This window comes from Equus przewalskii, chromosome 6, assembly GCF_037783145.1.
Source record: "Equus przewalskii isolate Varuska chromosome 6, EquPr2, whole genome shotgun sequence".
Classification (NCBI taxonomy): domain Eukaryota; kingdom Metazoa; phylum Chordata; class Mammalia; order Perissodactyla; family Equidae; genus Equus; species Equus przewalskii.
The window spans coordinates 38050722-38062388 of record NC_091836.1 but is presented as its reverse complement, the minus strand read 5'-3'; the positions used below and the strand labels follow the sequence as shown (position 1 = coordinate 38062388).

The 11667-nt window shown below is 44.6% G+C and overlaps 1 protein-coding gene across 6 annotated transcripts in view; it reads right to left on the bottom strand.

The window, feature by feature from the left end:
* Positions 1-259: 259 nt before the first annotated feature.
* Positions 260-11667, bottom strand: part of FLI1 (Fli-1 proto-oncogene, ETS transcription factor) — a 120642-nt gene continuing 109234 nt past the window's right edge. For all 6 annotated transcript variants that reach the window (XM_070623409.1, XM_070623412.1, XM_070623411.1 and 3 more), the window contains 4 exons: positions 7449-7514; positions 5737-5796; positions 3509-3556; positions 260-2249 (listed from right to left, as the gene is read on the bottom strand). In XM_070623409.1, the coding sequence (XP_070479510.1) occupies positions 1720-2249; positions 3509-3556; positions 5737-5796; positions 7449-7514 (704 nt within the window). In that variant the 3' untranslated portion in view covers positions 260-1719. The remainder of the gene's footprint in view (positions 2250-3508; positions 3557-5736; positions 5797-7448; positions 7515-11667) is intronic.

Here is an 11667-nt window from a genome sequence, read left to right as displayed (position 1 = left end):
TGGTGGGACTTCTCAGCCTCCACAATCGCGTGAGCCAAGCCCTCATAATAAATCTCTATGTGTATATGTCCTATTGGTTCTGTTTCTCCGAAGAACCCTGACTATACAGACAATAAAAACCACATTGATTTTGTGCTTTCTGCCGTACTGCAGTGTGTACATGTGAAAAAAGTCTTCCTGGTGCAAGAGGTCAATAGAAAATTTCCCCTGGGAAAACCCGTTGACCTAAAGGTGATAAATGAGAAAACGGTGTCCTCAGTTCCGAGAGAAGAAGGCACAATTTATTTAGTCAAATTATTTTACAACATAATCTTCATTGACAGTTGTCAGCTTAACACTTAATATAGTTTTTAAAAAGTCAATGATTACTTGCAAAATTATATATATTTTAATATCTAAAAAATATATTGCATATATAGGGCAGGAAAATCCCTCGTCTCCACGAGGGAAAGTTTGGTTTTCTTTTCGAAGTTGTGATTATTGCGGTACGGTTATTTACAAACATTTCCAAAGCATTGAAGATTGAAATGGCTGCCTCTACAGCTCGTGCCCGCCTGGTAATACCTGCACCAGTGCTTCTCTTACTATAAGTCAGTGACTTAAACGTCTCCTTTACTTTTCAGTAATAGTCACATTATGCTTTTTAAAAACCAGCTATAAAAACGTACAAACAGCCCAAATGTACAGATTGACAAAAGATGTACAAATTACATTAAAAAAAAATAACGACTGATTTGATAGTAAAATTGTATTTGTGACCGAGGTCAACTCGTTTATTTATTCTTCTTAATTTTTTAATTATTTATTTTTAATACTGTGAGATATAGGAAAATAACTCTGCATAATTTATACAGTAAGTTGCCTTTTGATTGGTTGACCCTGGACTGATGGTCTGACAAGCGCACAGCGCTTGCGAATCTGTCTGTGTTTAGAAATCCCTAAGACTTTTCAAAGTTCTGGGACCCACTGTCATTATTTTTAAAAAAAATTAGTTACTTAATTCTCTGTCTTTCAGGAATGTCTGCATTTGCATTAACATTTCTTAGTTCCTATCTTGATTATTTCTAGAGAGAATGGTCAGCCTAGTGCAGACCGCCCACTGAGAGGGATTTTGCAATGCCCATGGCTTCTTAAACACACACATGTTCTTTCTTTTAAATTCCAGTTGGGTGAAAACTTCACTGGCCTTACAACCAATGTTCCAGTTGCCATCCACTGAAGTAGGTCCTCCTAAAATAAGATTATAAGCTTCCTACCTCTAGTTTCACTAAGTCTCAAACCAGAGCATAACTGGTTAAGTCCATGATTCTTTATCATACTGAACCCTACAAGGTCCATGATGAGACCCGTGTGTTGATATGAAGAAACTGCTTTGGTCATAAAAATATAAAGAACATTTACAGTTTCTTTCCCCAAACCATGATACACCCATTCCAGTAATCTAAATATTCAGCTCATAAGATGATAGGAGGTTGAGAATCCAAACTGGTGTACTGGCCAACGGAATCATCCATCTTTGTTCACGGTAGAGGAAGCAGAATCACCAACATTAAAAACAAAGGACTGTTTTTAAAGGACAAATACAAAGGTTCTATCCAACAAGAAAGAACATCCAGTTTTGTTTTCTCTTCAAGGCCACGTATGTCCTTTAGAGTCCAAAATATCCCAGGAAGTGTGAGGGACGGGCCTTCAGCTAGAAGGCCACCGATGATTAAGCTTCTAGTAGTAGCTGCCTAAGTGTGAGGGCACGTGGGCGTTAGGATGGCGGGGGACATTGGGGTTGGGGTAGATTCCACCTGTGGGGGAGGTCCAGTATTGCGACGCTGCTCCAAAGAAGCTGGAGGAAGTGACGGGCATGGAGGACGGGTGTGGAGGGACAAAGTTCACCTTCTGTTGGTGGGCGTGGTAGGAAGGCACGTAGGAGATATCAGAAGGGTACTTGTACACGGACGCCTCAGTTGGATGCGGCTGCAGGGCCTGGGCAATGCCGTGGAAGTCAAATTTGTAGGCATACCTTTTGCCGTGCACTTTAGTCATAATGTTTTTATCATAGTAGTATCGCAGGGCCCGGCTCAGCTTGTCATAATTCATGTTGGGCTTGCTTTTCCGCTCCCCCCAGCGCCTGGCCACCTCATCGGGGTCCGTCATTTTGAACTCCCCGTTGGTCCCCTCCCAGGTGATGCAGCTGGCGTTGGCACTGTCGGAGAGTAGCTCGAGGAGGAACTGCCACAGCTGGATCTGCCCACTTCCTGCAGGCAGCGAGGCAAACAGGAGAAAACAGAGTATCTCAGCCTAGGGAAGTCAGATCCAATTCCCTCAACACAAGGATCCTCTTGCCTTTTATCGGAAACCCTTCACATCTTTTTACATTCAGAAGTTACTTGGCAGCCCCTTCTTTTCATTGTTGATTTGTTTTTATGTTTACCACTGAGATTGGCATAATAAGCAAGGTTAGATCTTAAGATAATTTTCCCCAAGGCCCGGTAAAATAAAATGCACTGTGGGTAATGAGGGGATGGATGGCCCAGTACTAGCTGTGTGATTGTGGGCAAGCCACTCCTCATCTCTTTTGGCAAGATCTTTGAATCTCTTCTTTTATAAAGGCCTGAATCACAGTCTAATCTCTATTTAGTGATGACGTTCTCCCCAGCCCCCCACCCTGGTATTCCCTGTCTGGGTAAAAGAGAGTCAGGGCCAGGCAGGAGACTGCTGTCAGTGTCACACGGAGAAGGTTGCTGGGACTGGACTGCTCCTAGCAGAGCCCTAGTGCTTGGCTCTCACCTCTAAGTTCTACAGAGAAGAATGTGGGTGGAGAGAAAAGCCAGGGATGAGGGAGCGGGTGGCTTCTTTCTCCTCTGAGCAGGAACGGCCGCGCACTAAAGAATGGGCCTGGAGACACTGGCGGCGTTAGTTCCCTGGCATGGGGAGGTGAGGGCCTCGCTACTGCAAAGGGCCTACTAGCTCACATGATCGGTGGGCTTGCTTTAGAACTCAAGGCTTATTTGAGGCTTATTTTTAACAAGAAACCCTTAAAATACATTGTGAAATTTATCTGCAACTTCTCAGGGACATGCCTCTTTCATAAGGCCGGACAACCCTGCAATGCTTTCTAAAGTCGAGAATAAAATGCCTTTGGAATATTATTCACTTGTGCCTTACATGAGGAGGATAACTGAGAGCTCAGTGTAATTGTTTCCTTTTGTCCCCCATCTTTCCCTACTGAAACTTGTACCTGTGCCGTTTATGACTAATCTAAACCTCAGCGCAGATATGCGGTGCTAATATGCTTGTTTTCCAGAAGCATCCTCAGCTAATGGACATTATTGCCACCTAACAACAAGCCCTGAACTCTCCCTTGAACACTAGAGAAGCGGATGCCGAACATTCAAGGAAAGCGGTACAGGGCACTCGCCGGTCAGATGTCTGAACTTAGGACAGAGGTCTCTGTGACCTCACAAAGCTACAGAACGTTTTGGAAAGAAAAGCTTGCAGGCCAAAGGAAACTCACCAGGATTGGCTAGGCGACTGCTGGTAGGGCCCAGGATCTGATATGGATCTAGGGCAAGAAAAAAGGAAATTTGCTTCACAGTTATTAAAAGTATAAAAACAACAGCATTAACAATAAGAAACCTCAAGACTTTATGCTTCTATTTCAGTAGCATAGGAAAGGCTGATTTCAGAAAACTTTACTGTTTTACTTGCTGACCTCAAAGATCATGATCATGGTTAGGGTCTTCATCCCCATAACTACAGAAACAGCGTGGAAGAGTAACGGCATCATTTGTTTTACATTTGGTGCCTAAAATTGGCAGATAATGCTGTTATTATTTAAAACAGCGTGATGAAACCACTTGGAAAGGAGCTGGCTACGATTCAGTTATAACGAATAAGGTGAAAGACAGCTTATTTCAATGGGCTTCAAGAAGGTCTAATGATTCCTGGTCTTTAAGAGCTCTCTACCTGTTACCAACAACTTCACGCGTCTCTGTTTTCTGACGTAGCATAAAACACACGCCTGGAAGCCAGGCAGCCTGGTTCTGGCCCCAGCTGCACAGTAAACTAAATAAGGCCCTGCGCAAACTCTGGGTGCTAGCTTTCCCACCTGCAAAAGAAGTGGGCTGAGCTGCTGGGCTCCTCAGCTCCCTCCTAGCACAACATTCTGTGATCTTAAGCTTGCAAACGTCAACACTAACCAGAATTTGTATTTTTGCTATAAAGTCACAATTCTTAATGTCTCAGTTTACTTAAAACTTATGTGATTATTTAGCTATAAAAAAATCTCTGCAACATTGGTTTACGTGAGGTTTGTCTTTCTTTTTTCAGGTGAGGAAATCATGGCAGAGAGCTGGAACACCATTTGGCTGTGTTGTCAAATGTTTGCTACAAACATATACCAAACTCTTTTTACAATTTTAATTGCAATTCTTAAAAATCAATGTGGTTTTTGGATTTCTGCTTACAATCGTGAATTAACTTGAAGAGTCCTTAAGGCTACTTAATCTATGCTTTTCATCCACACAGTATGACAACTAAAATATTTTGGCAGGTGAGGTCTAATTTTGTTATTGTTGGGGATTCTTTAAATCCTCTATGCCAAATCCTCTCTCTGTCTAAAGTAAGTTCTTTCTTAACCTTGCTGATGAAATGTAGCTCAATTTTCTATCGCTCTGTCTTCAGTGGAGATGGAAAACAGCGTCTATCCATCTCAGAGCACATGGCTTCTTCAGAACTGAATCTCAGCTGTGTCACATAAAGAAGGCAGCTGCACTTGGGAGTGGGCACACAGCTATTTTCAGATCTATGAAGCATCTTCACATGAAATGCGAGGAAGACTTCTCAAGGGGGCAAACCAGGAAACTTGAGTGGAAGTTATAGGGAGGCGGACTTTGGCTTAAACACTGGAATTGAGCCTACCTAGGTAGTGAACTCCCTTTTGCTAGAAGTATTCAAGTAGAGGTGAGGTAATTATAAGCCTGAGATGTTACAGAAGGAGGTTATAGACCTGGATGTTTCTAAGTTCCATTCCAATACTAAGAGTCTCCAGTTCCGTGATTTGAAAAGTTCCCCTGCCTATTGTTAAGCGATCCATCATTGGATGAGGGCATTTTTGAAAGTAAGGTTTGGTGAAGCGTAAAAGGCTTGGACAGCAACTTGGAAGTCTGGAATAATAGCTCTAGTTCTCTCATAAACCAGCTGTGCAGCTTTTAGCAAATCACTTTACCTCTCTGGGCCTCAGTTTCTTTATTTTACAAAATGAGGCATTGGAACATTTAATCTTTTTTTTTTTTTTAAAGATTTTATTTTTCCTTTTTCTCCCCAAAGCCCCCCGGTACATAGTTGTATACTTTTAGTTGTGGGTCCTTCTAGTTGTGGCATGTGGGACGCCGCCTCAGAATGGCTTGATGAGCGGTGCCATGTCCACGCCCAGGATCTGAACCAGCGACACCCTGGGCCGCCGAAGCGGAGCGGGTGAACTTAACCACTCGGCAACAGGGCCGGCCCCTGGAACATTTAATCTTTATGTTCCTTTCACCTCTGATCTGAACAAGTCTCTACCTGATTCCAGTGCCTGTTACTTAATTCACAGATCTATTACAGAGAGTCTAATATAGACCCTCTATGAAAGACAGCAGTGATGACAAATGCACTATAGGCTTTCAGTCCTCCTCAGCTGACCATGTGCAATCAACAGCTGCATAAGAAGCAAAGGAGGGGTCACACGTGATGGACAGGTACCTGGCTGGGGCCGTTGCTCAGTATTCTTACTCATTGTCTGTGCTCCTGCAAGGGGGGGACCTGCAGCAAGAGGAAAAGACAGATGGTAAGCAGGCCGCTCTCCACAAAGGAGGAGAAACGTTTTGTTGAACATTCTCCAGAAGGACAGATGTGTGTTCTCATTCATGCATCCACTCGCTCTACTCACTCATGTATTCCTTTCATTTTATAACTAGTTCTCTAGAGTCTACCCTGTGCTGGCACTGATCTTGATGCTAGAGGTTCAGCAGTGAACCAGCAGCTCCTGGTAGGACTTTCATTTTAATGGGGGACAATGAGGAAGAGCAATAAATACATAGTCGAGCACGTCTAATGGTATTGGGGCTGTGGCTTCATTTTTAAATAGAACATTTAGAAAGGTCCTTAATGAGAAGGTGACATTTGAGCAAAGATCACTTGCTTCCTGTATTTCCATGTTTTGCGAGCTCCCCTCCACGGCGTCTCTCGCATACATCCTTTCCACTCCTTCCGGGCTTCTACATTGTAGATCTGTGTTGCTTCGTGCACGGTCTATAGCTTAGTCTGACTGGAATCCTCACCACTCCTCCCTCTCCCCACTGACCCATCATATGCTATTTAGTCAGTTTAATCTGCCGAAACCATTTCACTCCACCATGCAAAAACCTTAGCGACTCGTTGCTTAAAGACTTAAGGTCTATCTTCACAGTGTCCTTCACGCCCCCTTCCTTATCTTTCCAGACTTCTTTCCCTTCATGCATCCTAAACTCCAGGAATCCAGAGCGCTCACTGACTATCAAACATGTCAACCTTGATGTCTTTCCCTGGCCCCATCTCTCCTGGGAGGGGCTGTCCTCCCTATCTCCACAAGTCCAAATCCTGCCTCTCCTTCTAGAGCCCCCTCACATGACCCCAGGTTCACAGGCCTTCACGGAGCCCATCCCGATGGAAGGCGCCATGTGTGTGCATGACTCCTCTCCCCTGCTTGAGAGACTGGTCCGTGTCTGCCTCATCTTTGTGAACCCCATAGTGCCAAGTGCTGGGCGCAGAGTAGACAACACATATTATTGAAAGGCATCCTGGTTATTGCTTGGGCATTAATTTGTAATCCCAACCACTTTCTTGAAAGAATTTCCTTCACCATCCATTCATGTGCTTGATATTTTACTTCCTAGAGATAGCAAGATTGACACATTCTGGTTCAGGAGTTTATGAGTCGTTCTCCTTCCATGCTCCCTCAATGGGAGATTTTGGGTCAGACTTCAATACAAATTGATGTCTCAGACTCCTACCAGGTCTTCATCAGGTTATCCTCCACCTCAGCCTGTCATGAAACAGGCATAGGGACACTGGTGTGACTGAGCCTCAACAACTAGGGGAACAGAGTCATAGAGGGTCATCAACATGACGTAAATGACAGAATCCAAATCAGAGGCCTTTCATTCATACACAACCTAATTCTGAGAAACTTTCTAACTTCAAAAGTTCTAAAACTACACGCAAGGAAACCAAATTCAAAAATCTGAATGAAAATCCCATACCACGTTTCAAGGAGTGGGTATCACTGACGGGCCCTAAATGGGCAATTCATTTTGATGCCCACTCAAAAAGCAGCAAACAAATGTTGGCTCCAATCCCCCTTTATTGCAGGACCCTGTTCACCCCATCCTCAGAAGCATGTTTTCCTCCCAAAGAAAAGAGTGACATTTACTTACTTTTGTTGAGGCCAGAATTCATGTTATTGCCCCATCCTCCTCTCCTGACTGAGTCATAAGAAGGGTCTAATGAGAAACAACAAACAGGTCAATCAGCATCTCCTGCTTTTCAGAAAGGTTGCATGACAATTATCTTTCAGTGACCAGGGAAAATGAAATTTAATTCAGCAGTAACTTTGTAAGCATCACTAAATTCCAGAAGTGCCCTCTTCCCCAGGGGTAAGGCTGGGGTGAGTGGAAGGAACACTGACACTCTGATTGGGAGCCAAAGCAACGGGAAGAACCCTGAATTTCAAGGCGAAGGTTCTACCCCTCCCACTATTTGTTGTCACCATGTGGGTGAATCATACGACATCCCTGAGCCTCAATTTTCTTACTATGGAAATAAAAATTTATGTGATTTATCTACCTTATGGGTTATGGGGTTGTGCTAATGTTATGAACTGAAATGTTTGTGTCCCCCTAAATTCATATGTCGGTATCTCATCCCCAATGTGATGGCATTAGGAGCTGGAGTCTTTGGGGGTAATTGAGTTGTGAGGGTGGAGCCCTCACGAATGGGATTAGCGCCCTTATAAGAAGAGGCCACAGAGCTAAACTGCCCTCTTCTTGCCCTGTGAAGGTACAAGAAGTCAGCTGTCTGCAATCCAGAAGAGAGCCCTCACCAGGACCAACCGTGCTGGCACCCTGAGGTCAGACTTCCAGCCTCCAGAACTGTGAGAAAGAAGTTTCTGTTGTTTCTAAGCCTTCCAGTCGATGGCACTTTGTCATAGCAGCCTGAATGGACTAAGGCAGGGAATGATCAAAGGAGATAACGTATGTGAGGCATCTTAGAAAGCTTTCTACAAATATAAACTAATACAAGTTTAGAAAGAAAAAGTGTCTATGGCTGTGTAGTGAAGTCCTTTAAGCATTTCTGAAGAGTGGGCAGTGTCCAGATTAAAGACTCCATGGGAAGACTCTCCCAAAGCCCAGGCCCATGACGGTCACGGAGGCCACCTCCAGCCCTCGCTGCAGTGCGCTGATGATGTGCGGACAGCTCATGGGTGTGAGTACATTCCAGGCTCTCCTCGGCCTCTCAGGCTTTTCTCTTGAGAGTGGAGAGGGCTGGGCCTGATGACCACAGAGAAAGGACAAAGGCCAGAGGCGGGGCTGGAAAAGGGCCTGGAACAAGAAATGAGGGGATGGAGAGATGCTTCCAGCCTGGAAATGATGAGAGGCCTGCTTCCAGGTTGCCCTGCAGAACACTGCATTGAGCGCGAACATTTGCACTCCCAATCTCTTTCTTGAAAGAGTCCACACGCCTCCATGACTGTGTTCAGAAGCTGCTTAACTAACTGCCTGAAAACTCCCTCTTTTCCTTCTTACGGTGTGAGTCCCATTGAGGCATTTTGAAGGAATAGCAGAAAAGCTTAAGGATACAAAATTATGACTTTCAAAGTCTTTCCATGAACAACAAAGAAACCATAAAAACCATCCGAACAAATGGAGCACAAACCTCATCAAACGACAGCCTGACCGGGGAAACACAAACCATCCCTTTTGCCCCTTTGGAGCCTCTCAAAGAAATTAGAATAAGAAGTGCAAAGATGGATGGGCTCATCCGATTGCCTGTTCTCGTTGTTTCTGGCTAAGAAGAACCAAAAGACAGGGACAATTTTCTTGTGGAAAAATCCACGTGCGGATGCACATTCCTCCCGGCCCTGGAAAAGCCAGTGTACTTTTTAAATTACACTCTTTAGCAATTTGCATGAAAAGCAAAACAGAAAGTGAGGGGGTGGGGATGGGGCGGCAGGGCAAGGAAGGGGATAAAAGAGAGACGAAGCTTGACTCTTAAGTTGGCTGTTTTTTAATTTTTATTTGACTTTTTTTCCCCCACAATTCCTCCTGCAAATTCTTCTGCTTGCTTAAAAACAAAATAAAACCAAAACAAACCAACAAGAAAACCGACTTGTTTCTAAGCTTGCAATGAGGTTGAAGGTTCTTGTGGGCATTTTCTGGGCTGTCTTGCAGGGGTCTGCAGGGTGTGTGCCATGCTGGTATGAGCAAAAGGAAAAGAGAGAGTCTTCAAAGATGTTTCTTGGGGGTGGGGGGAGATGCTGGTGAGGCCTCCAATAATTTATTTGGAAGTGACTTCTGCAATGTACTGCGTGCTTGGCCATAGGGTAGAAGTGAAGTAATATGAAACAAGTTCTTCATCCTTGCATTTAAATATGAGAAGATAACTAAGATTGTGAGGAAATATGGGTCATGTGTTAAAGGAGTGATGGTGATATTAAGGCTACTGGAGGTTATGGAGGGAGAGGAAAGTATCACTGGGGCCATGTGATTTGAGTGAGACCTCTTCTGAAGCAGCGAGTGAGCAATGCAGGCAGGCACAAGGCAGAGGTGGGTGGTGAGATTTGAAAGTGATGTCTAGGGGACATTCATGAATGGAATTACATGACTGAATAGAGACATGGGCAAGGAGAGAGGGTTAGAAGAGAGGGCCGAGGCCACGTTCGAGGCCATGTCGATGCCAGCTAAGCAAGCTTAATGACCTTGGGTTACAGGCAGCGGAAACCAAGAGAGGTTTCGGGCACGCAGTAATACCATGAAAACAGGGTGTGGTGGAGAACGAAGCTTGTGCTGACGCGTAGGATGGATCAGAGAGCCTGGGGAGGGAGGTGAATCTAGCAGGAGGAGAACAGAAAGTGGAATAGAAAGTGACAAATTCATGCAAAAAGAAAAACCAAATCACTAAGTTCCAGGAATTGGCGTGTGTCATCCGAAGCTCTGACTGGACTTCTGACTTACTGCACTGATAAAATCTCTGCCTCAAAGTTTGCTAGTCAACGTTTCTACTCAGTCATTAGTCTACTGAAGGCTTCTATCTTATCTGAAAGCTATGGCACATCCATTCAGAAGAACCATTTTCTTTTGTAGCCCAACTTATGGCCATGGCTAGAGTTACCAGAGGCTTCTTATCAACTTTTCCTCCTATTTTTCCAGCTCCGGCACAGAGCAGGCATGCAAAAGTTCCAGAGCGCACGGCTGAATTCCCTCTGACCAACAGAGGGCAAGTGATGACGGGGCTTTTCTGTAACTCTGAGTGCCCAGTTGAGGCACGCAGTTGATGCCTAATTAGAGGGGTGCTCGGCAGCCCCCTTCTTTCCTGTGCTGCCTCAAGGCCTGAGGAGGGACCCAATCCTCCCGCAGGCTTGCCTCAGGGAGAAAGTCAGGCTGAGAGGACTTTCGAGGTCCCAACCAACCCTAAAGTCCTCTAGTAGGTAAAAAAGGAAGTGACAGAAATAGAGAGGCCACCAGCAATCAGCCTGAACTGTGTCCTCACTGTGACGTTAACAGAGCAACAAACAGCAATGGGTCACGTTGTAGGCTGGCATCCTTAGCCAAGACTCCCAGAGCAGCATGTGGGGTCAGAGAAACAAAGACCACGAGTCTCCCTCCCATTTGCTTTTTCATTCCCATATATTTGCATGAAAAATCCTGCCACTGGCACCTGATCCCACAAAAGACATCCCAGCTCCATTTACTGAGGATTTTAACAAACGTACTCCGTGGGCACTGGGGTTTGTGGGGACATCTACTGAAAGTAAGCTTTAAATGAAAACTAGTGTTTCTGGAGTAAGTTCTACTGCAAAGATAAAGCATAAAAATGGAGAAAGCCAAGGCCAAGAACTAAGGCCCGGCGTCCTGCCTTAGAGGTTTGAAGAACCAGGGCAGCCTTGCAGATTAAACGAGATATCCAAGTGAACACTTGGCCTGGGGCCTAGCACAGAGTCAGCCTTGGTAGAAGTGAGCAATTAATATTATTATTTCCATCATTACTATATGTCTTAAAAATGTCAGACCCAGAAACATGTTCGCCAGTTAAACACAGGTTAGCTTTCCCCTCCCCTCCATCCCCCTTACTCAGCTCTGCTTCTTGTTTTCCCTCTTATCACCTAATTTAATCAATAATTAATTCATGTTTGCTGTTGACTGCCCGCATCTCCCACGTGAATGTCGGGTACATAAGAGTAGGGATCTTTCTTCTGTTCTCTGGTGTAACCAAGCATCTAGAACAGGGCCCAGCACAGAGCAAGCACACAAGAAACATTTGTTGAATGAATAAATAAACTGGGCCAATATTTTCTCCTTCTTGCTAAATATACACACTTCCTCTTATTGTTTACTATTTCACTAGCTGAAGAGAATTCAAGGCCCCTAAATTAAGTCT